General features: G+C 38.3%; 1 protein-coding gene across 1 annotated transcript in view; it reads left to right on the top strand.

Annotated features, from left to right (window-relative positions):
- Nucleotides 1-26975, top strand: part of SKAP1 (src kinase associated phosphoprotein 1) — a 280423-nt gene that overhangs the window by 23733 nt on the left and 229715 nt on the right. Inside the window, exon 2 of the mRNA XM_004764740.3 lies at nucleotides 10556-10661. Within this exon, the coding sequence (XP_004764797.1) occupies nucleotides 10556-10661 (106 nt within the window). The remainder of the gene's footprint in view (nucleotides 1-10555; nucleotides 10662-26975) is intronic.

The raw sequence follows: 26975 nt of genomic DNA, 5'->3' as shown, positions 1-26975 counted from the left end.
AATTGCCACAGTTTTGGGTTACAATTGCCTTGTTAAAAATTAGTCAGATGCTTTTTAGTATTCCAATTTCTGTTTTTAAAATCTGTACCTCTTTCTTTTATTTTGTTTGTTACTTTTGCTCCAATGATTACAATATCCTAAACTTGTCACGGTCCACTTAGAGTTAATATTATACCACTAAATGGCTTCCATTTATCCACCTCCCCATCCTCTGTTCTATTGTTGCCATATATCTTACAAGTGCATATGTTATAAACTACAAAAGGTAGTATTTGTCTGTGCTTTAAATTGCCAGTTTTCTTTTGAAGAAATTAAGAAGAAGGGGAAAAAGGTGATAATGTTTTATATATACTCACATAACATTTTGGTGCTCCTGTTGATCTGAGTTTCCCACTGGTGCCTGTGCCCTTCATCTCAATGAATTTCCTTTAGATTACTTATAGTGCAAGTTCCCTAGCAAAAAATTTTCTCCTTTTTTATTTATCTGGAAAATGTCTTTATTTTGCCTTCACATTGTGATGACTGCTGTTACTGGATATAGAATTCCAGATTGATGGGTTTTGTTTTGTTTTCTTTCTCTTTTCAGCACTTTAAAGGTGTCATTCCAGTGTCTTCTGGCCTCCATTTTTTTTTTAAGATTTTATTTATTTATATGACAGAGAGAAATCACAAGTAGATGGAGAGGCAGGCAGAGAGAGAGGGAAGCAGGCTCCCTGCTGAACAGAGAGCCTGATGTGGGGCTCGATCACAGGACCCTGAGATCATGACCTGAGCCAAAGGCAGTGGCCTAAACCACTGAGCCATCCAGGCGCCCCTGGCCTCCATTATTTTTGATGAAAAGTCACTTTTATTCCTATCCTTATTCTCCTATATATAATGGGTTATTTTATCGGTCGTCTTTGAAATTTTTCTCTTTATATTTTGTTTTTAGCAGTATGACTGTAATGTACCTACATTTAGTTTCTTTGTATTTATCTTATTTGATGTCTGCTGAGCTTCTTAGATATGTAAATTGACATTTTTTATCAAACTTGGGAAATTTTAAACTATTTTTTCTTTTGATTTTTTTTTTTTTTTGGACCCATTCTCTTTCTGCTTTTCTGGGACACCAAATGTATCTAAGTAATGGCATTTGGTGTTGTCCCACATTACACTAAGCTTTGCCTGACATTACTTCTCAGCTACTCCACCTTACAAGGTCTGGTTGTACCCTTAGATGAAAAGCTATAAAAATGCAAGTCTCACTCTGCAGTTCCTTTCTTTCAGGGATCAAATCTTTAAATTTCTGACTGCTTTTGGCTACTGTTTGGTGCCTTGAAATTGTTGTTTTTAAATATTTTGTGGACAGTTCCTGTCTGTACAAAAGTTAGTCCAACACAGGTTATTCTATTATATCTAAAAAGCTACTGATTTTTTTAAAAAAGATTTTGTTTATTTATTTGACAGACAGAGATCACAAGTAGGCAGAAAGGCAGGCAGAGAGAGAGAGAGGAAGGGAAACAGGCTCCTTGCTGAGCAGAGAGCCCAATGCAGGCTGGAAAGCAGAGGCTTTAATCCACTGAGCCACCCAGGCACCCCAAAAAGCTCCTGATTTTTAAAATATTTACCTTCTGGCTACCCTACTAAATTCTTAAAATTCCTAAAACTTTTCAAGTTCATAGTTTTAAGGTTGTGTACATTTGGTTATAATATCTGGACATAATGATAATTTTTTCCCTTCTTCAGCTTCTTTTTCTCCAGAACAATACTAATTAGTAGTAGGAATAGCTGACAAACCAGTCTTGTTCTTTAATGATAATGACTTTGGTTTTTCAGGCATAAATGTCATATATATATATATATATATATATATATATATATATATATATAAAGTAGGTATTCTTTTACTTCTATTTCATACAGTTCTGTCACAAATAGATAATAAATATCATCAGGCGAGGTTTTGCCATTTATCAATCTGCTTGTATAGATCTCTTTTTTAAACTACTAAGTAAATATATAATACATCAATAATATTCAAACATCTTTAAATTCCCAAGATACATTTCATTTTAATGTACTGCTAAGTCTGACTTACTAGTACTTTACTTAGGATTTTTGTATCTATATTAACTTTATTTTTTTAAAGATTTTATTTATTTATTTGATAGAGGGAGATGCAGTGAGAGAGGGAACACAAGCGGGGAGGGGGGCGGGTAGGAGAGGGAGAAGCAGCCTCCCGTGGAGCAGGGAGCCTGATGTGGGGCTCGATCCCAGAATTCTGGGATTATGACTTGAGCTGAAGGCAGACGCTTAATGACAGAGCCACCCAGATGCCCCTCTATATTAACTTTAAACTGATTCCCTTTTTATGCCCTTTTAGACCTAGGGTTATGCTGGCTTATAGCAAATGATTAAAGAAACATTCTCTCTTTTTTTAAAATTTTATTTATTTGTCAGAGAGAGCACAAGCAGGGGAGTGGCAACCAGAGGAAGAAGCAGGCTCCCCACTGAGCAGGGACCCCAATGTGGGACTCGATCCCAGGATCCTGGGACCATGACCTGAGCTGAAGACAGACGCTTAACTCTCTGAGCTGCTCAGGCATCCCAAGAAGCATTCCCTTCTGTGCACTGGGATAGTTTATGTTGAATGAGAATGATTTGTTACTTAAAAGTTTGAAAGATAGCCATACAACTATATGAATCTGAACTGGGTTTTTTTTGTTTGTTTTTGTTTTTTTTAACAATTTGACAAACTTTTCTTCTTTTCCCTAGTTATTAGATTTTCCAGGATTCAGGTTTTCTATTTCTCATATCAGTTTTAGAAATCTATATTTTTCTTGGCAATTGTTTCACAGCGGTTTTCAAATTTATTTACATTGGCATTTTATTTTGTTTACATAGGCCCTTATTTTTGAAAATAAACTTTCTAAGGGGAAAAATGATACCTAATATAATAAAATGCAGATTATATAAAAGCATGAAGAAGAAAATTAAAATAACTTGAAATCTCACCAACTTTATAAAATGTTTCATTATCTTATTAGGAATCCTGTATTTGTTGTTGCTCCCTTTTATTCTGCTTCAGTTCTGTATATTTGTGCTTTCTTTCCCTTTTCCTTGATTATGTACGCTAATACTTTATCAACTTATTGGATTTCCCCCTCACCTCTGAAAAGTCACCTTAAATGCTTATTTAGAATTTATACTTTTTTTTTCACTGTTTTTAAGGTCAGCGGCTTTTAACAACTAAGTTGTACAATGGAATCTTTTTCAAAATTAAAGTCTCACATGAAATCACAGTTTATAAATAGATAAAAGCCAAGGGCTTGTGATTAAGGCATAGGGGAGGGAGGGAGTTTCCCAGAGTCCCTTTCACTTGACCTGCTCTTTCTCTTCCTTATCAGAGGGTTGTGACTTCATAGAGCACTGTTAGCCACTCTTCTGATTTATTAATTCTGTTTTTATCTTTATTGTTTCTGTCTTCCTATTTTCCATAGGCTTGTTTTATTGCTTTTTTCTGATTTCTTGAGTTTGGTGTTTTTATCTTATTTAATACTGGAAACACTTAAGTCTGTGAATTTATCAGCACAATGCTGGTTATAACCTTTTTAAAAAATTATTTTTATTAACATATTATTTGCCCCAGGGGTACAGGTCTGTGAATCATTAGGTTTACACATTTCACAACACACACCATAGCACATCCCCTCCCCAATATCTATAACCCAGCCACCTTATTCCTACTCCCCCACCCCCCAGTAACCCTCAGTTTGTTTCCTGAGATTAAGAGTCTCTTATGGTTTGTCTCCATTCTGATCCCATCTTGTTTTATTTTTTCCTTCCCTAGCCTGCCTCTCAAATTCCTCATATCAGAGAGAACATGTAATTGTCTTTCTCTGATTGACTTATTTCACTCAGCATAATACCCTCTAGTTTCATCCATGTTGTTGCAAATGGCAAGATTTCATTTCTTTTGATGGTTGCATAGTATTCCATTATATATATCACACCATCTTTATCCATTCATCTACTGATTGACATCTAGGTTCTTTCTATAGTTGGCTTTTGTGGACATTGCTGCTATAAATATTCGGGTGCCCATGCCCCTTCGGATCACTACATTTTTATCTTTAGGTATATACCCAGTAGTGCGATTGCTCGGTCATTGGGTAGCTCTATTTTCAACTTTTTGAGGAACCTCCATACTGTTTTCCAGAGTGGCTGCACCAGCTTGTGTTCCCACCAATAGTGTAGGAGGGTTCTCTTTTCTCTGCATCCTCGCCAACATCTGTCGTTTCCTGACTTGTTAATTTTAGCCGTTCTGACTGGTGTGAGGTGGTATCTCCTTGTGGTTTTGATTTGTATTTCCCTGATGCCAAGTGCTGTTGAGTACTTTTTCATGTGTCTGTTGGCCATCTGGATGTCTTTGCAGAAATGTCTGTTATGTCTTTTTCCCATTTCTTGATTGGTTTATTTGTTCTTTGGGTGTTGAGTGTGATAAGTTCTTTATAGATTTTTGGATACTAGCCCTTTATTTGATACATCATTTGTGAATATCTTCTCCCATTCTGTCAGTTCTTTTGGTTTTGTTGACTGTTTCCTTTGCTGTGCAAAAGCTTTTATTTTGATAAAGTCCCAGTAGTTCATTTTTGCTCTTGTTCCTCTTGCCTTTGGCAATGTTTCTAAGAAGAAGTTGCTGCGGCTGAGGTCAAAGAGGTTACTGCCTGTGTTCTCCTCAAGGATTTTGATGGATTCCTGTCTCAATGTGAGACATTGTGTTTCATCCATTTTGAGTCTTTTTTGTATGTGTGGTGTAAGGAAATAGTCTAGTTTCATTTTTCTGCGTGTCGCTGTCCAATATTTCCAATACCATTTATTGAGGAAACATTTTTTCCATTGGACCTTCTTTCCTGCTTTGTTGAAGATTAGTTGACCATAAAGTTTAAGGTCTATTTCTGGGCTCTCTATTCTGTTCCTTTGATCTATGTGTCTGTTTTTATGCCAGTACCATACTGTCTTGATTATTACAGCTTTGTAATAGAGTTTGAAGTCTGGAATTGTGATGCCACCAACTTTGGCTTTCTTTTTTAACATTCCTCTGACTATTCGGGGTCTTTTCTGGTTCCATATAAATTTTAGGATTATTTATTAAATTTCTTTGAAAAAAATTGATAGTATTTTGATAGGGATTGCATTAAATGTATAGATTGTTTTAGGTAGCATAGACATTTTCACAATATTTGTTCTTCCAATCCCTGAGCATGTAATGTTTTTCCATTTCTTTGTGTCTTCCTCAGTCTCTTTCTTGAGTACTTTATAGTTTTCTGAGTACAGATTCTTTGCCTCTTTGGTTAGGTTTATTCCTTGGTATCTTATGGTTTTGGGTGCAATTGTAAATGGGATTGACTCCTTAATTTATCTTTCTTCTGTGTTGCTGAATGCCGGTTATATCTTATAATATTTTATTCAGTCTGTCCTCTTGGTAGGTTGTAATTGTAGTTTTATGTTTCCTCTCTGACCCATGACATATGTAGGAGTGTGTTTTCAATGTCTAGGTGTGGAGGAGTTTGTTTACTCTTTTTAATATTAAGTTCTGACTTTATTTTATTCTTAAACACAGAATTTTTCCTATAAAACTCTGTAAAGCTTTCATCTTCTGATGCTTATTTTGTGGAGAGGCCATTTTGACTTGGTCGTTTGTAGGCAACTTATTATTTTTTTTGTTTGAGTCCTTGAAGGATGTTTTCATTTTCCTTCAATTTTGAAAGTTCAGAAAGATATGTACAGTTGTTTTTCATTCGTCCTTCCTTCTATTCTTTTCTTTTCTTTCTTTCTTTCATTTTTAATAGCTTCATTGAGATACAGTTCATATATCATGCAACCTGCCCTTTAAAGTATACAATTCGTGGCTTTTAGTATATTCACAGAGTTTTGCAATTATCACTACAGCAAATTTTGGATCATTTTTATTATCTAAAAAGAAAACTTGAAATCCTTAGCCTTCACTCCCCAATCCCCCTCCCTCCTACAGCTGTTGGCATCCACTAATCTACTTTCTGTTTTATAGATTTGCCTATTCTGTATATTTCATGTAAATTGATTTATATCAGCATTTCATTTCTTTTTATTGGTGAATAATATTCCATTGTACAGATATATCACATTTTATTTATCCATTCATCAGTTGATGGACATTTGGGTTCTTTCCCAAGTGGGAAAGAACATATGGGCTATTAAGAATAATGCTGATGGCATGCCTGGATGGCTCAGTTGGTTAAGCAGCTGCCTTCACCTCAGGTCCTAATCCTGGAGTCCCAGGATTGAGTCCCGCATCAGGCTCCTTGCTCAGTGAGGAGTCTGCTTCTTCCTCTGACCCTCCCCCCTTTTGTTCTCTCTCTCATTCTCTGTCTCTCAAATAAATAAATAAAATCTTAAAAAAAAAAAGGAATAATGCTTCTATGAATGCTTGTTTTCATTTTCTTGGGTATATATCTAGTAGTGGAATTACTGGGTCATATGGTAGCCCTCTCTTTAGCATTTTGAGGAACTGTAAGACTGTTTCACAAAGCAGTGACACCATTTTACATTCCCAACAGCAAAATATGAGAGCCCCAATTTTTCTACATCTTTGACAGCATTCATTTTTTTTTTTTAAAGATTTTATTTATTTGTTTGACAGAGAGAAATCACAAGTAGATAGAGAGGCAGGCAGAGAGAGAGAGAGGGAAGCAGGCTCCCCGCTGAGCAGAGAGCCCGATGCGGGACTTGATCCCAGGACCCTGAGATCATGACCCGAGCCGAAGGCAGCGGCCCAACCCACTGAGCCACTCAGGCGCCCCAACAGCATTCATTTTTTAAAAAAGATTTTATTTATTTCTTTGACAGAAAGAGATCACAAGTAGGCAGAGAGGCAGGCAGAGGGAGAGGGGCAAGCAGGCTCCCCACTGAGCAGGGAGCCCAACGTGGGGCTCAGTCCCAGGACCCTGAGACCATGACCTGAGCCAAAGGCAGAGACTTAACCCACTGAGCCACCCAGGGCCCTTGACAGCATTCACTTTTGTCCATATATTTGACCATAGCCATCCTAGTCACTGTGAAGTACATCTCATTGTGGTTTGGGTTTGAATTTTCCTGATGACAATTGATGTTGATCATTCTTTCACATGCTTGTTGGCCATTGGTATATTCTCTTTAGGTAAATGTCTGTTCAGATCCTCTGCTCATTTTGAAATTGAATTGGTTGTCTTTTTACTGTTGAGTTGTAAGCGTTCTATATATATCCTACATATAAATCTCTTACCAGCTATATGATTTTCAAAAATTTTCTCATATGGGTTGTCTTTTCACTTCTTGTTGACATCCTTTGAAGCACAATAGTTTTTAAATTTTTGATGTCCAATTTCTTTTTTCTTTTGTTGCTTGTTCTTTCGGCATCGCATCTAAGACACCGAATTTTGGAAATATTACCTAATCCAACGTCAGAAGGATTTATGCTTGTTCTCTTCTAAGAATTTTGTAGTTTCATATTTTACATTTAGGTCTTTGATCGAGTTTACATTAATTTTTGTATGCTGTGTGAGGTGGGGATCCAACCTTAGTGCTTTGCATGAGGATATGCAGCAGTTCTAGAACTATTTGTTGAAAAAACTATTTCTTTTCCTATTGAATTGTCTGGGTATCCTTGTCAAAAATTTATTGAAGGCCTATTTCTGAAGTTTCAAGTTTACTCCTTTGATTTATGTATCTGTCTTTATGCTGGTAGTATATTGTCTTGATTACTGTAATTTTGTAGTCAGTTTTGAAATCAGAAAATATGAATCCTGGGGCACCTGGTTGGCTCAGTTGGTTAAGTGTCTGCCTTTGGCTGAGGTCATAATCCCACGGTCCTGGGATCAAGTCCCACATTGAGCTCCCTGTTCAGTGGGGATCTGTTTCTTTATCTCCCCCAGTCCCTCCCCCTGCCTCCCCCTAATTGTGCTCTTTCTTTCTCTCACTCCCTACCCCCATTCTCTCTCAAATAAATAAATTAAATCTTAAAAAAAAGAAAATGTGAATCCTCCAGAGTTTTTCTTTTTTTTTTTTAAGATTTTATTTATTTATTTGACAGAGAGAGAGATCACAAGGAGGCAGAGAAGCAGGCAGAGAGAGAGGGAGGAAGCAGGCTCCCCGCTGAGCAGAGAGCCCGATGTAGGGCTCAATCTCAGGACCCTGAGATCACGACCTGAGCCGAAGGTAGAGGCTTCAACCCGCTGAGCCACCCAGGCGCCCCGTCCTCCAGAGTTTTTCATTTTCAAAATTGTTCTGGCTATTCTGGGTCCCTTGAATTTTCAAATAAATTTTAGGATTAGTATATCAATTTCTGCAAAAAAAAACAACTGTGATTTTTATAGAGATTCCATTAAATCTTTAGATCGATTTGGGGAATGTTGCCATCTTAACAATAGTAAGTCTTGGGGTGCCTGGGTGACTCAGTTGGTTAAGTGACCGCCTTCGGCTCAGGTCATGATCCCAGAGTCCCGGATCGAGTCCCACATCAGGCTTCCAGCTCCGCAGAGAGTCTGCTTCTCTCTCTGACCTTTTCCCCCTTACTCTCTCTCTCAAATGAATAAGTAAAATCTTTAAAAAACAAACAAACAAACAACAGTAAGTCTTTTCATCTTTGAACATGAATGTCTTTCCATTTATTTAGATCTTTAATTTCCTTCAACAATTTTTTTTTTGCAATTTTTAGAGTTTAAATCTTGTGCCACTCTGTTAAATTTATTTCTAATTTTTAATTCTGTATTATGCAATTTTAGGTGGACTTTTTCTAATTTCATTTTTGTTTTGTTCATTGTTACTCTATAGCTTTTTTTTTATTAAACTGGTAATCTTGCAAACTTACTGAATTTGTTTATTAGTTCTAGTAGTTTTTTAGTGGGTTCCTAAAAACCCCTTTAGTGGGTTTTCTATATATAATATTGTATAATATGCAAGTAGAGATAGTTGCACTTCTTCTTTTCTAATCTGGACTATCTTAATTTCATTTTCTTGTGCAATTGCCCTGGGTAGCACCAGCATCATGTTGAGTATACAGGGTGAGAGCAGACATCCTTGTTTTGTTTCTGATGCTAGAAAGAAAGGGAAAGCATCAGTCTTTGACTGTTAAGTATGATGTTAGCTATAGGATTTTCTTGTAGCTGCTTTTGATCCGACTAAGTTTCCTTCTATTCTTAGTTTGCTGCATATCTTTTATCTTGAATTTTGTCAAATGCTTTTTCTGCCTCTACTGAGATGATCATGGGGTCCTTGTCCTTTATTAATAGGTGTATTCTTGTGTTCATTCAATTTTGGGTAGCGTTTATTTTTATCTTTTAATTCAACTTCCCATCTTTTCATTCTTTAGCCTTCAGAGAATTTTAAAGGAACCCATTAAATGACAAATGCAAGACATATCTCTTGCATTTGTCATTTAATGGGTTCCTTTAAGTAATGTCTCTTGACTACATTACTTCCATGTAAGTCTTGGAAGCTGATGGTGGTCTTCCGTGAAATTGTTAATTTTCGAAATTTATACCTCATCAAAAGCACTGGTGATGGTTATCTAGGGTTTTGTTGTTGTTGCTGTTTTGGTGGTGTTGAATGGTATGAATGTAAAACAGATTTTTTACCATGCTTATGTAACCCAACTGTATAAATTCATAACATTATTTTGATAGCACACGTGACACAGTTGTATATGGTATGCACTGCTTTTGGAGGTGGGAAATTTTGACTGTGTCATTTATATACTTTTTAGGGACAATAACCCTTTTTTGCATAATAAAGTATGTAGCTGGTATTTCTGGCAATTGTAATCATTATCAATGTACTTTGCCTTTGAAAATATCTAGATGCCCCCCACTTCTTTCAACATAACATGATTTGTTTCATATTATATATTTCTATCATGTCCCTATTTTATAATATATGTTCACATTAATTGCAGTTTCCTTCTCTTGGTCACATTTTTCTTTTCCATGTGAGTTCCTTCACTTGGTTGCATTGTCATTTTCATTGATGATGCATTTGCCAATTAATTTTTCTTCTTTGAATGCCTGCCCTTTTTGTTCCGGACTTTGTAGTTCAGCTCTATTTTTTATTTCAGCTCTATTTACTGGTGATTCTTTCTCGTTTCTGTTGGCCTGTGACCTTCTATGACTGGTTTGTAATATTTATAGGGTTAGGAGATTGACAGTCTTTCCTCTGCCATTAGAGATAATGAATATTTTCACGTTTCTTTGAATGGTTTAGAAAATGCTTATTTTTTTTTGATTAGTAAATGCATTAGCATCCCAAATTTATAGCAAGGTCTTGGATCATCAGAAGACATCGCTTATAGTCCTACTTAAAGTTTTATTCATTTCTTATTCAGGTCAAATATATATAACATAAAATTTACTGTTTTATCCATTAGTAAATATGCAGTTCTGTGGTGTTAAGTACCTTCACATTGCTTTGCAACTTTAAAATTTTTAAACAGAAAATAATACCCATTTCTTAATCCTTCAGATTTTTACTTCTTTTCTGTTGATCAACTTTCTTTTTCTTTTAGATGCTGAGGAGTTTTTGGGGGAAGGTTTGCGGAATGAAAATCTCAGTGCTACTGCGAGGGACCACAGAGACCACATTCTACGGGGCTTCCAGCAAGTCAAAACTAGGTTTGTATAAACTGGGTCCATTTCATGTCAGCTTTGAAAGAATTCATAGTCAGTAAAATCTACTTTCATAGTGTATCAATTAACCAGGCAGGACACACTTATCATAGTTCTTTATCCTTGACAGAGACTTAATAAATTTTTTACCGAGTTGAATTGGAGGTAGGCAGGCATGGTTAGTGTAGCTAGCTTACCAAAATAAAAACATTTTCATAATTATGTATCTTATGATAACGAATCTGCTTTTAGCTTTAGATTGTTATGTTCATCTTTATTAAATGTTTTTGCAAAATGTGTGAAAAGCTAAACATTTATTCTTGTCCAAACTACCAAAGGATAGATGTTAGGCAGTTAGAGAGAATTGATTTTTTTAAGTATTTTTTTTTAAGATTTTATTTATTTATTTGACAGGCAGAGATCACAAGTAGGCAGAAAGGCCGATGCGGGGCTTGATCCCAGGACCCTGAGCCAAAGGCAAAGGCTATAACCCACTGAGCCACCCAGGCTCCCCGAGAGAATTGAGTTTTGTTATAATTTTTGGTTCTGATTTTACTTCCACAACTCCTTCCCTGATAGAAAGCCTGAACCATACTTATTCAGTTGATTCTTTGACCATATTGGAATGTTTTAGTCTCAGACTGGCTTGGAGTATCATACTCAGTGATTTTTTAAAATAAGAGGTCCTGACCTAATTTGTTCCTTTTAGAATGTGAGCATCTGGCAGATACATATACTTTCTAGGGAGATAAAAAAAAAATAAAAATTTTCTTTTCTTTTTTTTTTAAATTTTCTTTTATAATATATTTCCTGGCCACTTTTTGCTTGAGTCACAGCAACTGAACGAGAATTGGGGATAAGTTGAATGTTATTTTAAGCTTTCTCAAACCTATGGCAATGTGGTTCAGAATGTTTGGACTAAGCACTCTTGGAAAAGAGAGAACATCTTTAGGGTTATGACTGGGATTTAATTTGTGTGTCTGACTGATCTGAGCATCTACTTTAGAAACCTCACTGAAACTCCTTAGAAGCAGGGAATTTTGTCTTTTGGAAGCCAGAATCTATTCCCTCCAGAAATGTGAGACAACCTCACAAGATGCCCTGCTGGATCTTAATCGATCTTTCCTGCTGGCTAATTAAGCGTCACTTTTACTCAGCAACTGGGGACTCTGTAATTATCAGCCTGGGTTGCCCTGAATAATTGAAACAAACAGAATGCAGAAGATGGGAGCTTTTTTCAGAAGTGAGAATATCTGTAATTTTTGGTATGCTGGAAGAGTGTTTAAAACAAACTTCTCCATAATGTTACTTTATCAGTAGATAAATTTAGGCTTACTTGTGCATCTGAAGCCTTAGTAACCCATAGAATTTATTTTCACAAGTTGACCTTTGTATTACAAGATTATTATAAGGATTGCCTGAGGAATAAAGGTGGCATTATTTCAAATTGCATGAAAGGGAGAGGGATGCCCAAAATACAGTTGTGTGATGGTGGTGTTGCTGTATAAATTTGTGATAAGGAATGCAAATGCTACTGCATCTTTATGAACAAATGTACAATGAGGAGGAATTCTTCTTTCTCATATTTGTACCACAGTGTTTGGAAAGGGCTAAACTTCAATCTGAAATTGGTAATAAAAGGTGATTTTTTTTTTGGTAACTTGTTGTTATCAATTGCATATCACTTATTAAATGCACACGCACACACATGCACACAAAAAGAAGCTGTGTTTGGGGTGGAGAGGCTTCCTTGTTCTCAAAGAACTTGCTGTGTGGTTTGTGGGATAGAATTCAGGAAATAATCAGCAGGAGCTTTAAGAAACATCTGATGGGAGCTTTCTGCTCATTGATTTGTTGCAAGAAAGATGACACTTTATTTAGAATTTCATAATTATCAGATCACGGAGGAAATGAGGAGCCAGAAATTAGATACTGTATCAGAAAATGGAAAAATGAGGCTTTTCTTTGGCAAGCTGTTTGAAATTGCCTTACATCCACCCATTCAATCATCATCCGGTTAATGTAACCCTTGTTTTACTGAATGCTCTTCTTCAGCCATATTGCTTCTGTAGTCCTGTTTATGGCTGGTCAGCATCATATGCTATATGTATTGGTACTGAAAGCTTGTACAGTACCAGCCACATTTACTCTTGTTGTATGACATTGTATCTCATGCCAAAAAGCCAGGTGAGAAAAGAAATTTGGAAGTCATCAAACTTGAGAGTTAAATGTATATGGCAAGTTGCTGTGTAACATGGAAAGAACCACTGAAATTGTTTAAAAAGTTGTATTAAAGCGAGGATATTTTAGGGTTTGGTACTTTTGGGGGATAGGAACCTATCTAAAATTATGATTTGATGCTTCCAGGCTTACTTTGAAGGTAGGTATGAAACCTGAAGCAGGAAATCTGAGAAAGCCAGTCGGTAGATATAAATACTGTGTGTATATACACACACATATATACATTCCCCCTACATACAAACACACAACTTTCTACTCTATCTTTATTATTTTCTTGCTTTAGTTCCTCTAATTCTTTCCTCAAGTTGAGCTGCTTGAGAAGGAAGAGGGTAGACAATAGTGAAAATAGCATGCCTCTGATTCTTGGTAAACTCTGGAGGGTTGGCTGTAATTTTTATGTTGACTCAGCATTCAGTGGTGTTCGCCACGGCTATGGAATTGCCGAAAGTCAAAGCATCTGACTCCATCACAGTTGCTATAATGTGCCGTTTGCCACCTTTCTGTGGTCTAGTGTGACCGACCCCAGGAAATGAGAGTTGTGTCAAGAGTCATGGATGTCCTCCAAGGGCTCCTCAACTTGTACTTTTCAGCACAAGTAGCCTAACTGTTCTCTTTCCTCCCAGACTTAAATAACAAACAAACAAAAATCGTATCTGTATCTCTATCTACCTACTAGTTTTTTGTTGTTGTTGTTGTTTTGTGTGTGTGGTTTGTTTGTTTTGTTTTTTTGTTTTTTGTTTTTTGCTTTCATGGATCACCAGCGAAGGATAATGTATTCCATGTAAGGCAAAAAAAAAAGATGTTAATTCCTATGATTCCGAGGAGGTGAAGCTGTTTTGTAGTATTCCATGTCCTGAGCTGTGATATTCATTGTTCTTCTTCCAACAGCCTCATTTAAACCTTCTCCCTAAAATCTAACAGCTTTCACATTCTGAGTCCAAGTTTTCATTGAGCTCTTCAGAGAAGGATTAGGATGAAAGCCAGGCGCAGGCTCCTCCTGTTTTATTACGGTGGTCACTGCAGGATCAGCGCCAGATGTGGGACACCTGGAATGAAGCAGACAGGAGCGGCCCTTAGACGCTTGATGGCGGCCTCATGCGTTTGCAGAAACAGTTGAGCACTTCTTAAAAGTTTCATTCTGGGGAGGCCATCTGACAGCAAGAATACCTTGAGAGTGGGGGAAGGAATGAAGAAAATAGAATATTTTTATTACTAAGGTAGGGATATATTCTTTCTTGATGGCCTGTTTTGGAACAACTAGTCGTTTATGCTCACTGTTGGAAGTGAAGGCCAGAGCCAATGGAAACAAACTTGGAGTATTGTTTCCTTCTGTGAAACTTAATGGAGCTCCCAAAAGAGACAGGTAGATTTATGGCATATTGAAAGGGAATGAAATCAAGAAATAACTTTCTGTAATAGGATTATGGCACAAACCTGCAAAACCCAGGACGTTTAATGTACAGGCTGAAAGAGTATCTTGAACGTGTCTCATTGTGGGTGGCTAGTGTATAGCTCTGCATGAAACATGATACTTTAATATAAATATCATAAAAACAATTCCGTTTTCTTTGGGAAGTTCAAGTTTTTCTTTCTAGCCTAACATGGATTTAACTTTAAAGCAGGATTTAGCTTAAGAATGTATCATCAGGGACACCTGGGTGGCTCAGTCAGTTGAGGACCCAACTCGATTTTGGCTCAGGTCATGAAGTCAGGGTTGTGAAATTGAGCCCCATGTTGAGCCCCTCATCAGGCCCTGCACTCAGTGTAGGGGAGTCTGCTTGAGATTCTCTCTTCCCTTATTCCCCTACCCTTCCCCCAACCCCTGCTCTCTCTTTTTAAAAAAGAATGTATCAGGGGCGCCTGGGTGACTCAGTGGGTTAAAGCCTCTGCCTTCGGCTCAGGTCATGATCCCATGGTCCTGGGATCGAGCCCCACATCGGACTCTCTGCTCAGCAGGGAGCCTGCTTCCCTTCCTCTCTCTCTGCCTGCCTCTCCACCTACTTGTGATCTCTCTCTGTCAAAAAAAAAAAAAAAAGAACGTATCATCAGATGTCTTTGTTTTATAGGAAGAGAGACAAAATGTTAGTCTGACACAACTCTTGGGAGTAAGAGTTTCAAAATAATGTGCTGTAAATATCATTACCATTAATTTCATAAAGGGCTTGACTTTTCATAAGTGCTGGTTATTGAGCTTAAATACCACAAAAGAAAACTCATTCAAATGAAGCATGCTTGAAGAGAACTAAGGTATAATGTGCTATTAGCACATTTGTGTTACTTGTGATTTTAGTTATTTGCTCATAACATCTTTCTGATGTTTCATTCTACCTACACTGGAGTTCCAGTGCCAACTCAGAAAAAGAAAGAGGAGGAGATACTTGTACAATCCATCTAAGTTTCAATGGCTCTGAAAAGACTCAAAAGTCATAGCAAAAATTTGACCATATCTTGAAGGTTAATTATTCATTTCTTCCTTTCTCAATCCTATCCCTGCTTTCCATCCTTAAACCAAGAAAGAAAACAACCCCGCAGCAAATTCAGGGCTATCACTGATCAGCTGTATGCCAAATTCCTGTACTAGTGTTCTGTTATTCAGTGAATGTATGTTGAGAGTTCACAACTGTGTTAAAAGATTTTTGGGGATACACTTATCTGGCAGTGAGGGGTTATATTTAGTGTTCTTTGAGTCTGAAATGCTCTGCAGGAGAGACTGATACGATATTTCCCACTTCTGGTCCCTTGGCTTAACCTGGAAAGGAAGGTCATCTTGGGTTTGGTGCCAGATCCAAGATTAAATTGATCCATTTTTTTTCCCTTTTATACTGGGTTATTGTGATATGAGTGGGCGGAAGCTTCTCCCTTTGGTTATCCTAAAAATTTTTATATAAGTAACTCTGGTATATAATAATATTTTAGTTGTTTTTCATGGTAAATAACAGGTAGGGTTTTTTTTTTTAAAGACATTTAAAAAAACACAGATGAATAAATTTTATTAACAATTCCAAGTACTGATCTCTTTAAACAGAATAATATGGTCTATCAAGAGTGAAAGGAATTTTGAAATGTGACCTAGGAGGCAGGCAAGTGACCTTGCACCCTTCAGGTTGGACTAACCCACTAGAATAGTAAGCTGAGCACATTCTTTAGCCATGTAGTTAGGTCACTGAAATTTGCTTTACTCCTGATAGAATTACAGCCATTGTTATCGCTTGAGCACATTCCTATTATCTACTCAATATGGATTTGTCCTGAAAGGTCTCAGAAAATCCTTTGTCAATTTTTTAATACAGGAAGCTTGTCTATTTGTCTATAAAGAGAGGTTCTTATTTCATGCCATGTATCTAAAGATCATTTGTATGAAATCACTGTCTTCATTTTATCACGATTGCTTTGGTCTTGATTTTAAGTTTCATTTTATCTGGAGTTAGTCTTTTATTCCAGCTCTGCACTATTTCCTCTGCTTATGAAAAGCCACTGTGGGGGAAAAAAATGCCTCCCAGTATTCATCTATTTATGGATTTCCAAGGACCTTGTGGTGTGGAGCCTTCCTGATCGTGGTTTTTCTCTAATTTGCTTGTTTTCTCTTATTTCGGATATAAACCCATCCTGTAGCCACTTCGTGAAACTAGAGCAAAGAGAAAAATATAAGAGCACTGGGTCAGCTGTCAGGAGCCAAACTCTTTGTTCTGATGTTATTTCTATAACCCTGACTTATCGAATTGAAGATTCCCCTAATGATGATCTTACATTTTCTTTGGAAGTTGGGTCCCCCAACATGTTTGCTGGAATTACTTTTTTCCTAAGTGTTACAAAAATAAAAACATTACCAACCAAAGTTTGACAGCTCTATTTGATTTCTTTTATGGTGTTGCTATGATTTTTTTTTAATTGGAAAATGATACAGGAAATTTCATTTCCTTGGGATTTTATTTTATTTCACGATTCTATTGAAAATGAGTTGGGCTTAAAGTGGGTTTTTATAATAGCACCATGTGAATCATTTCTTCTTTGGAAGCCAGATCTTCTCCCCCACTGTGTAGCCTCATCTAGTCTCCCCAAAGTGCAGTGCTAGCAGGGTTGGTAATGAAATGCAGTCCTACTTATCACGCTCAGCAAAGGGCTCAGAGAAGACGGGGGAAAAAAATCAATCCCACAGGAACTTCTCGAGTGCTAGATATCCATATTTAACCCCCATGCATTTAAAATGGAAATGAGATATCTTAGGGTTTTAGTTTTTGATTTACACAAGATGTCACCGCCTCCTTGGCAATGGGAATATTTTACAGACCAACTGCTGACCTGTTTGGGAAGATCTTAGCCTATCGCCCCAGGTCCAATGTAGTTTCTTCATATTTCTTTCAAAACTCTCAGCAGTGTTTTGCAATAGCTTTGATTCTTCAGGCTTCAAAGGATGCCCCTTCCAGAGCCAATCCTCTGAAAGAGAGAGAGAGAGAGGAAAAAAAAAAGGAAGATCAGTGTAGGGGAACAAACAGCTCATAAAGGACAGACAGCTCTCTCCCTGTGGCAGCTCTTCCTGTAGTCAGTTATTAGGGAGTTTACAAATCAGTAATACCAGGGCTTCCCAAAGCCAAGAAAACTTCAATTTGATGTTAGTACTTTGTTGCCAAATTTGTTCCTAAGGTCACCTAGTCTTCAAAAGTCCAGCTTCAGATTGTTGTATTGTAGATACAATGTGGTTTATTTAAGATGTATTATTATTTAATGCTCCAACTCAAGTGCCCTCTTGAGTTTGTAAGCCTTGTTGAGGTTCTCATCATAATTTACAGAAAACTCTATGTCCACATAATCTCCAGTTAGCTATTTCTCTAAGTTATATTAGTGAGTGTCTCTCTCTCATTTGTGAATTCTGCCATAACCCACAAGGTCCATTTTGCATTTTAGTAACTGACACTAGAAAGTGTCTATTGAGTGTCCTTGTGCTTTTGTTGGTGAGAGATCTGGGATATAAGAAATTACTCAAATTAATAGAATTAATAAAAGATTAGGATTTAGGAATTTTAATTGGTTGTTTAGTTCACTTAGCTAAGCCAGTACAAAAAGTGAATTGGCATATTTCAAAAGATTATTGTTATAAAGAACTGTAACAAATACTGAAGTTTAGTCAATTATATATGCATACTAAAATGATTATGGATGGAGTATATACTCATGTCTAATGTCTTCTAATTTATTTTGGAATGCATCAAAAAAAGAGATGGATGGGTGGATGGATGGATGAGTGCATAGTTACATGGATGGATGGACGGAACAATGGATGGATGGATATGTGATAAAGCAAATATAACAAAATGTGAATCATAGAGGCTAAGCTGTAGGTATATATGGAGTTCTTTCCATTTTTATGCCTATTAGAAAATTTTCTTAATAAATGTTGCAAAAATATTTTTTGTTTGACTTCACATTTCAAAAACCATGGGTTTCATTTACTGTGGTTTCAGAAAACCATAGACTTCCTCAATTTGTAAATCTAATAAACATATTTGGGTTTTCTTTTCTTTAAGATTTTATTTAGTTATTTGACAGAGAGACACGGTGAGAGAGGGAACATAAGCAGGGGGAATGGGAGAGGGAGAAAGCAGCCTTCTTGCCAAGCAGGGAGCCTGATGTGGGGCTCGATACCAGGACTCTGGGATTATGACCTGAACCAAAGGCAGGCGCCTAACGACTGAGCCACCCAGGCACCCTATTTGGGCTTTTTTTTCTTTTTTTAAAGATTTTATTTATTTATTTATTTGAGAGAGAGACAATGAGAGAGAACATGAGCAAGGAGAAGGTCAGAGAGAGAAGCAGACTCCCCGTGGAGCTGGGAGCCCGATGCGGGACTCAATCCCAGGACTCCGGGATCATGACCTGAGCCGAAGGCAGTCGTCCAACCAACTGAGCCACCCAGGTGTCCCCTTATTTGGGGTTTTTAAGGGTGGTAATTTTTCTAGGAATAACATTATTTTTGTTACTTTAAGTGAACTAAAGGATAATCTTCCAGTTTGTTATTCTTGCTATAACTAGCTAACTTTTATACTTCTTTAAAACTTCTAGGCCAGCAATTATGGAGTGCTGAAATTCAATTCAAGCATTCTGCCCAGGAGATTCTGAAATTTTGATTTTTTTTTTTAAGGAAAAGCAATTTCTGACTTTTCTCATAAATTTGATAAAAGGAAAGCTAATATGAGATTGGTAGTCCAGTAGGAGATGGAACTCAATTTTACATTTTTAAAATCACTTTATGGTATTAAAAATGACAGAGGTTAGAAACAAAGCTCTTATTCTTTTATTGAACTAGAATTGAAAGTGGCAGAAAATCATTTTGGCCCTAGTGCAGTAAATGTTATCACTAAAACATGTTCAGGGGATATTAGGATAGTCTCTCAAGCACTGGAGACAAAAGTTCACAGAACAAGAACTGATTTTTCTGTCCTTATCTTGAAATTATTAGATGTACAGGAGATGAAAGTATCTTAGCTCTAAGAAGACAGGGAATGGAGTATGTGTTGAAAATGATAATGTCTCCATTCTGGAGAGAGGTGAAATGGAGAGTGTGTGGTGGAATGGGCGCCTCAGCAGTGACAGGCATGATGGAGGGAGTCCACGGGGCTGGGGAGCCAGCACCTGAACCAGTCCCAGGACTGGGGATTCCAGAACCAGAAATAATTATACTTAATGCAAAATTGTGACCTGATGATGAAATGAAAAGCCAGGGGTTTTATTCATTAAAAGAAGAACTGTTTGAAGACTTGTTTAACGGGGAGTTTAAACTGGAGCTGTCAGCAGCTACTTTATTTTTGAGAACCTGTTAGGAGAGAAATTTTAAGTCCATGTGGGAAAAACCAATCATTTTTGAGTGTGCAGTGTGATTATTCTTCAGAATTTTGTGTAAATGGAGCAGGTTGGTAGCCATATGTTTGCTGATCCTACAATGATTAAAATTCAGAATAAGTAAAGCTCTTGTGAAATTGAGTTTTCAGGTTCCAGCTAGTGTTCTATACTGCCATATGGCATAACTAGAATTAATTGCTGTTCCCAGTCTCTTATTCTTTTACTGAATATCTAGGTGCCCTGTTTGAAATATTAGAGGTTCCACAGAAGTATTTAATCACATGAGATAGATGTTTGACATGTTCACGAAAGCAGTGTGTGTAGCTAATAGTTGCTTGGGAGAAAAAGCCCTTTGTGAGGTTTTCTATCCCCTCCCCACCTTTTTATTAGAAAAATGCATGGGTAGGAGAATTAGCAAGGAAAAGAGGGAAGCTTCTCAGGACTTCACAGGTCAGTGTAGATAGAAAAGGTGAAGCAAAGTCTCTTTTTGCTAGAGTCTTTAGCTCCTTGGTAACCCAAGTGTGTCCCATGGGCCAGCAACATGAGCATCACCTGGAAACTTGTTAGATATGTAAAATCTCAGGCTCCATTGAATCAGATCTACTGAGTCACAATCTGCATTTCCATACAATCCCAAGGTTATTCATGTTTGAGAAGCACTGCTCCAACACACTTTTAATTTCGTTTCAAATTCAGTTTCTCAGAACTCAGAGTACATATTTTGGGAGATTATTAACTCCTTAAAGGCATGGATGATCTATGTTAATTAAAAAAAAAGGTCTAGGGCACCTGGGTGGCTCAGTGGGTTAAGCCTCTGCCTTTAGCTCAGGTCATGATCTCAGGGTCCTGGGATTGAGCCCCGCATCGGGCTCTCTGCTCAGCAGGGAGCCTGCTTCCCCCCACTCTCTCTGCCGGCCTCTCTGCCTACTTGTGATCTCTGCCTGTCAAATAAATAAATAAAATCTTTTTAAAGAAAAAAAAAATGGTCTAGCAAGGTGTTGGCATGTAGTATGAACTCAGTAATGTGAGTCCAATGAATGGGGGTGGGGAGACTGTTATAACCAAAAACTGAGTTTTGGGGTCCTAGGCTAAAACTTAAAACAAGAGACCCTCTTATTAGGACATTTACTATTTGGTAGCTGGCCCCACATATTCTTTTCCAAAGATAGGATGCTTTCTTTTTGCCAAGTGTTGGGGGTACAGGACCTTTGCAGACATGGTTCCCATTTCCTCATGTATCTCCTGTGATAGCATCTCTCTAACATTCTGTGAGAAAAAAGTGACAGCTGACCCTACACTGGCATTCCGCAGAGCGTGGATGCCAGTCATTGCCACCATTGCTGTATGCTGTCACCAGCCCTCTGCTTCTGGTCATCCCCCTCCCTACTTAGTTTGGCATGTCTTTGTCTCTGCCATCTCTCATCGCTCCTGAGGACTTCTCCTCTAGCCCTTTCCCCTGTGTTTCTTAGGATCCATGTCTTCTTATAATCAAACTGCACCACATCCTCAACCACTTTGCTCCATCTCTGCCTTCGGAACACTCAGCTCTGCCGCAGGACAGTTTTGCTTGTAGTCATCTTAGTTAGAATGTGCTTCCTTTCTGGAAGTGCTGTCAGCATTCTAGCTCCTTGCTGCCGCGTCTAAACTTTTCCCATTCGATCCTAAACCTTTTGAGATGTGGCTACATGGCTTTACAGTTTTCTGCCCCTCTGTTATCTTTTGTTTTTAAATTTTATTTATTTATTTGAGATAGAGTGAGAAAGAGCACAAGCCAGGGGACTGAGGGAGAGGGGAGAAGCAGTCTCCCCACTGAGCAGGGAGCCCGATGCGGGGCTCCATCCCAGGACCCTGAGATCATGAGCTAAGCTGAAGGCAGACACTTAACTGACTAAGCCACCCAGGTGCCCTCCCTCTATTGGCTTTTGAGATCACGCTCCTCCTCATGCTATTTGAGGACTAAAGCAATGCCTCACAGTGACCGTCTTTCCTCCTTTGTTATCACTATGCCCTAGGACTCTCTCTTTATTAAATTTAGTTTCCTTCCCCTGTTACAACTCTTCATCATAGAAATATGCTCAAATCTCTCCTAATATATATATTTTTAGATTTTATTTATTTGAGAGAGAGAGCATGAGTGGGGGAGGAGCAGAGTGAGAGGCAGAGTCCACACTGAGCTTGGAACCCAGTGCAGGGCTCGATCCCACAACCCTGAGATCATGACCTGAACCAAAATCAAGAGTGAGTCGCTTAACCAACTGAGAGACCCAGGCATCCCAAATCTCTCCTAATAGTAAGAAAAATATTATATCCTACACAGTGATTCCCTTTCTAGCGACTATTCTGTAGCCTTTTTTTTTTTTTTAATCCTTAACAGACAGAAGGCTAGATTAGCCATTTCTGGTTTCCTCTTCTCTGGTCACTCCTCATTCTTCCATGATCTGGCTTCTGCTCTTATCAATTAGAGAGTTACCAGTAACTCTCCAATTGTCACCTCCAGGGGACCTTTTCCACTTACCTGGTCTCCCTGTGGCATCTGACATTATTGATAGCTTCCTTTTCCTCAAAAAGTTTAAAACAAACAAACAAACAAACAAACAAACCCAACTCTCTTTCTGTTCATTCTATGATAATAATAGTCCCTCCTGGTTTTCCTTCTTCCTTGCATTTATACATTCTTTCTTTTTCCCCCAAGCTCGTGCTTGGTCTCATTTTTCTGCCCTGTTCCTTGAGCCTTGCCCCTCAGGCTTGTCTCTGTCCTCACCACATTCTCAGGCGGTTGGTCCCATCACAACTCTACAACCTCCTCTCCGGCTCCACAGCTCAGAGGCAGTCCTCTGGGCATGGCTTCAGACAGCATACCGGAGAGCTCCTCTTGGGTGTCAGAGATCTCAGTGTTCACAAAGCTGGGCAGACTCTGCTGGATGTGTCCCCAGTAGGCACTCTCCATTCTTCCTTGACGACAGAACCCTACCAGCCTGGGGATGAGTCATGGTTTGGAAGCCACGACAGACTTCTGTTAGCCTCTTGCAGGGAGACGGCAGTACTCCCTTGAATGCAGTAGCCGCCTTAAGATACGACTCCATTCTATGGCGTTAGAGCAGAAACACCACAATAGTCTAGACCCTTCATGCCACTGTTGGGCCCCTACATCAACCCTGGAATCAGCTGTCTCCAGACCTGTTTTAAAAGAAAAATAAGCTTTATTTAAGCCCATGTCATTGGGTGTTCCGTTACTTATAGTCAGAAAAATGCTGACTGTTGACTGTCCATAACTGATCCTGCTTAGCCCTAACCCCTAACTCTGCTTTCCCTAGGCCCAGGCCCCCAACGCAGAATCATGGGTGCCCTTCCTGGCTTCTTTGTCTTTACTCCCCAAGCCATCAACAAGCCTATTGATTCTTTATCCTAAATCTGTCTTCTCCTCTCCCTTTGTCACTGTCTAAACTGCTGCCTCTATAAAGTCTTACTCAGGGTATTGCAAAATTCTCCTTTCTGGTTCTCTTTCTCAAGTTTCTCCCTGTTCCAGTTTATTCTGCTCCTCCATTCTGTTGACAGGCAAACCTAAAAATAAATAAATAATTTAATCATGCATGTTATAGAAGATTCATTGACGTGGAACGATAAGATATACTATAAATGAAAATGTAGGTTAAATATATATGTAAAAACCTCAGAGAAAAATGTCTCCAGAAAACCCACCAAAATTTTTTTTTAAGTTCATGTGTATAAGTACTCTCTATACCTAACGTGGGGCTTGAACCCCTGACCCCCCAGATCAGGAGCCACATGCTCTTCCAGTTGAGGCAGCCAGGCGCCCTGCCCCCACCAAAATATTAATGATGATAATCTCTGGCAAGTGGAGCTTGAGTAATTTTTAATTTCTCCTTTTTGTTTATTTGTATTTTCTAGCTCTGCAGTGATTATATATTTAATCCTAAGTCATTGAGGTCAGAGCCCTTCCTGTTTAAAAAGGGACAGAGATTAAATAGTGAAAGCATATTTGGTTTCCAGGTGGGTAAAGAGTTGGAACGGAGGGGAAAGGAGATGTAGAAAGAAGAAACTAGGCTCTAATTTTGTTGTGAAGCATTGGGTCACTCCTGTGCAAATAAACAGCTGTGTGTGAGGTGTTTTACTCTGTGCCAAACATACACACTCATAAATGCACATGAAAGCCATATGAAATACAGCAGTCCTTGGAGTAATTTATGATGATTTTGTTAAAATATGTATTTTTTTTAAATAAAGGAAGTTCACTCTCAAGGTCTTCATTAGATGAGGTATCACTGACTGAGAACAACTTTCATTTCTTAGATATTATCCTTTTGAGCTGCACTGAACTGACACAGGCTGAATCCTTCATTAGAAAAGGATTATCTACACTCTGTGTGACTATCTAATAAAATATTTGTGTTTGTGGGACTAGTTTCCCGAAGCGATGGTGCTTGAGTAAACCATTCACTTCCTCCTTCTCAAAACATCAGTCATCATGATTGATTTTTATGTTGGTCATAAAGAGAAACGGAATCACCTAAGTGCAGGGTGAGGATTACAAACCGGAAGAAGTTAATTTACTCAATAAATATGTGTTGGCTATTTGTTTACTCTTTGTTGGGCATCATGCCAGGCAATCAAGAGTGTCACATATCATATAGCCCTGTTTTTCAAGAAGTTATCGGGCCACTGAGCCGTCAGGCTCATGGAGTCTGCATGGAGCCAGCATGGAGACCACTGCTCACAGATGCCTTCTCTAGAAGGTCTGAGATGTCTGGTTCCCATTTGTTACATACCTTTTCACCATTTAGAAATGTATTTAGGCTCAACAGCTTCTTTTTTTTTTTTTTTTTTAAAGATTTTATTTATTTATTTGTCAGAGATAGAGCGCGAGCGAAAGCGAGCACAGGCAGACAGAGTGGAAGGCAGAGGCAGAGGGAGAAGCAGGCTCCCCGTGGAGCAAGGAGCCCGATGTGGGACTCGATCCCAGGACGCTGGGATCATGACCTGAGCCGAAGGCAGCTGCTTAACCAACTGAGCCACCCAGGCGTCCCTCAACAGCTTCTTTTAAAATACAAATTCACCTGGAGGGTTAAGAGACTTCTGGGTGTACATTAACTGTGTTGAATGGTTTTCTTCTAATTTTTGGTTAAGATGAGAGTGCTGAGGGGCCACCTGGGTGGCTCAGTGGGTTAAAGCCTCTGCTTTCAGCTCAGGTCATGATCCCAGGGTCCTGGGATCGAGCCCTGCATTGAGCTCTCTGCTCAGCAGGGAGACTGCTTCCTCCCTTTCTCTCTGCCTGCCTCTCTGCCTACTTGTGATCTCTGTCTGTCAAATAAATAAATAAAATCTTAAAAAAGATGAGAGTGCTGAGGAAATTCAGTGGCCAGACTTGTTGAACCTCTGTTGTGGGTGATGAACCGTGTTAGGTACATTGATGTTGGTCAGGGTAACACAGGGCCCTTTTCCTTGGGAAGTATGAGGGCTTTGGAGACTCTCACATTTGCAATTTAAGAATGACAGTTACAGCCAACATTCACCACACACGTACTATATGCCAGCCCCATTGTCAAGGGCTTTATACACATTATCTCATTTGATCTGCGTACATGAGATGGATATCAATGAGAAAGATCAGATGAGAAAACCGAGGTTCAGAGAGGTAACCAATGTGCTCAAGGTTACACAAATGTTAGATTCTGGAATTTGGATGAACCCAGGCAGTAGGACTATTAGGTCACCACTCTTCTGAGGCTCAATTTCTTCATAAAAAGTGAATAATAGCACTTAACTGATTCAACAAATGTTTATTGAGCAAATGCTATATGCAGAACATTTTTGTGGTGAATATGACACAGGTTCCAGTCCTCTTGTAACTTATTTTTGAGCAGGATAAATCAAATAATTATATGATACATCCACTTTGTAGGATTTCTGTTATGCATATAACATATGCATACTTAGTATAATCCATGTTACTTGATTAGATACTCCCCAAAATATTCCCAAGAAACTTAAAACCCAATGGGAAAGGTAAAAAAGCCCTCACAAATAACTATATCTCAATATATATTGTGGCTAAAGCTTTAGAAGAGGTACACATAGATTGTGCTGTGAAATCCCAGTGAAAGGAGTCACTTCTGGCTGGTGGGCTATGAGAAGCCTTCAGGGCTGTGAGATGGCATCATGACTTGGCTTTGGGTTGAAAGGGATGGGTTTTTGGTGAGATACGTTGTACCCCAAAATAGCAGAAACAAAGATACAGAGAGGATAAGGTTAGCCATATTTGGGAACCAAAGGATGATTCCATTTACTAGGTATAAGGAAGAAATGGGAGAGATAAGCTGAAAAAGATAGGATGGAACCAAATTATGGAAACGAGAGTTTGACTGAATTTTGGAGGGACGATAGGTAATTTGGGGAAGGACAGCTCAGGGCAAGGATGTGCAAGCTGATACTTTAGTAGAGAGTCATGGATAACACGTAAATCCTTGGCACCTGGGCAGTCTTTGGCCACTGGGAGACCAGAGATTGTTGTAAAGGCAGAGAGGGTCAGAATGTCAAAGTTTGCCTGTGTTTCCTATGCCCAGAGAAGAAGACATACCATTTCTCCCTCTCATTATCTTTTGCTTTGAGGACACCAACCTCATGTTTATATTCACATTTTGATAGCTGGGTTTGGCTTATTATGGGCTTAACAAGCATTTATGGATAGCTGGGAAACCTAACCACTTCTCTGAGAAGGTTATTTAGAATGTATTCTAAATAGCCAACTTTATGCTTCAACTTTTGAAATGTGATTGAAGGATTGTATTTACTATACTTTAAATGAAGGATTGTATTTAATATACTTTAAATGAAGGATTGTATTTACTATACTTTAGATCTGTTAACAAGACTTAATAGGTTTTTGAAGCTGGCCCAGAAAACTTAACACTGTTACTTTGTTTCATTAGAAAAATGCATTCCAAGGTCCAAACAACTGGAAATGGGACACAGTCTATGCTTGAACTGGGGACTAACTGTCTAGAATTTTCTTAACAGACAGCTGTTAGCAAAATACCCATTTCCTTCAGATTGTTTTCCAAATTTGCCCCATCATATGGATTACCTGAGGATCTTGTTAAAAATACAGATTTCTAGGTCTCTTACCTAGATGCTAATTTACCAGGTTTGGCGTGATCAATAAGGACTCCAGGAGATTCTTAAAATCAGGCAAGTATATGTAAAAATCTTCATCAGAAGACTTCCTCT

The sequence above is a fragment of the Mustela putorius genome, unplaced genomic scaffold, assembly GCF_011764305.1.
Source record: "Mustela putorius furo isolate JIRA1106 unplaced genomic scaffold, ASM1176430v1.1 tig00003962_pilon_pilon_pilon, whole genome shotgun sequence".
NCBI classification, from domain to species: Eukaryota; Metazoa; Chordata; class Mammalia; order Carnivora; family Mustelidae; genus Mustela; species Mustela putorius.
This window is presented reverse-complemented; position numbering and strand designations above follow the sequence as displayed.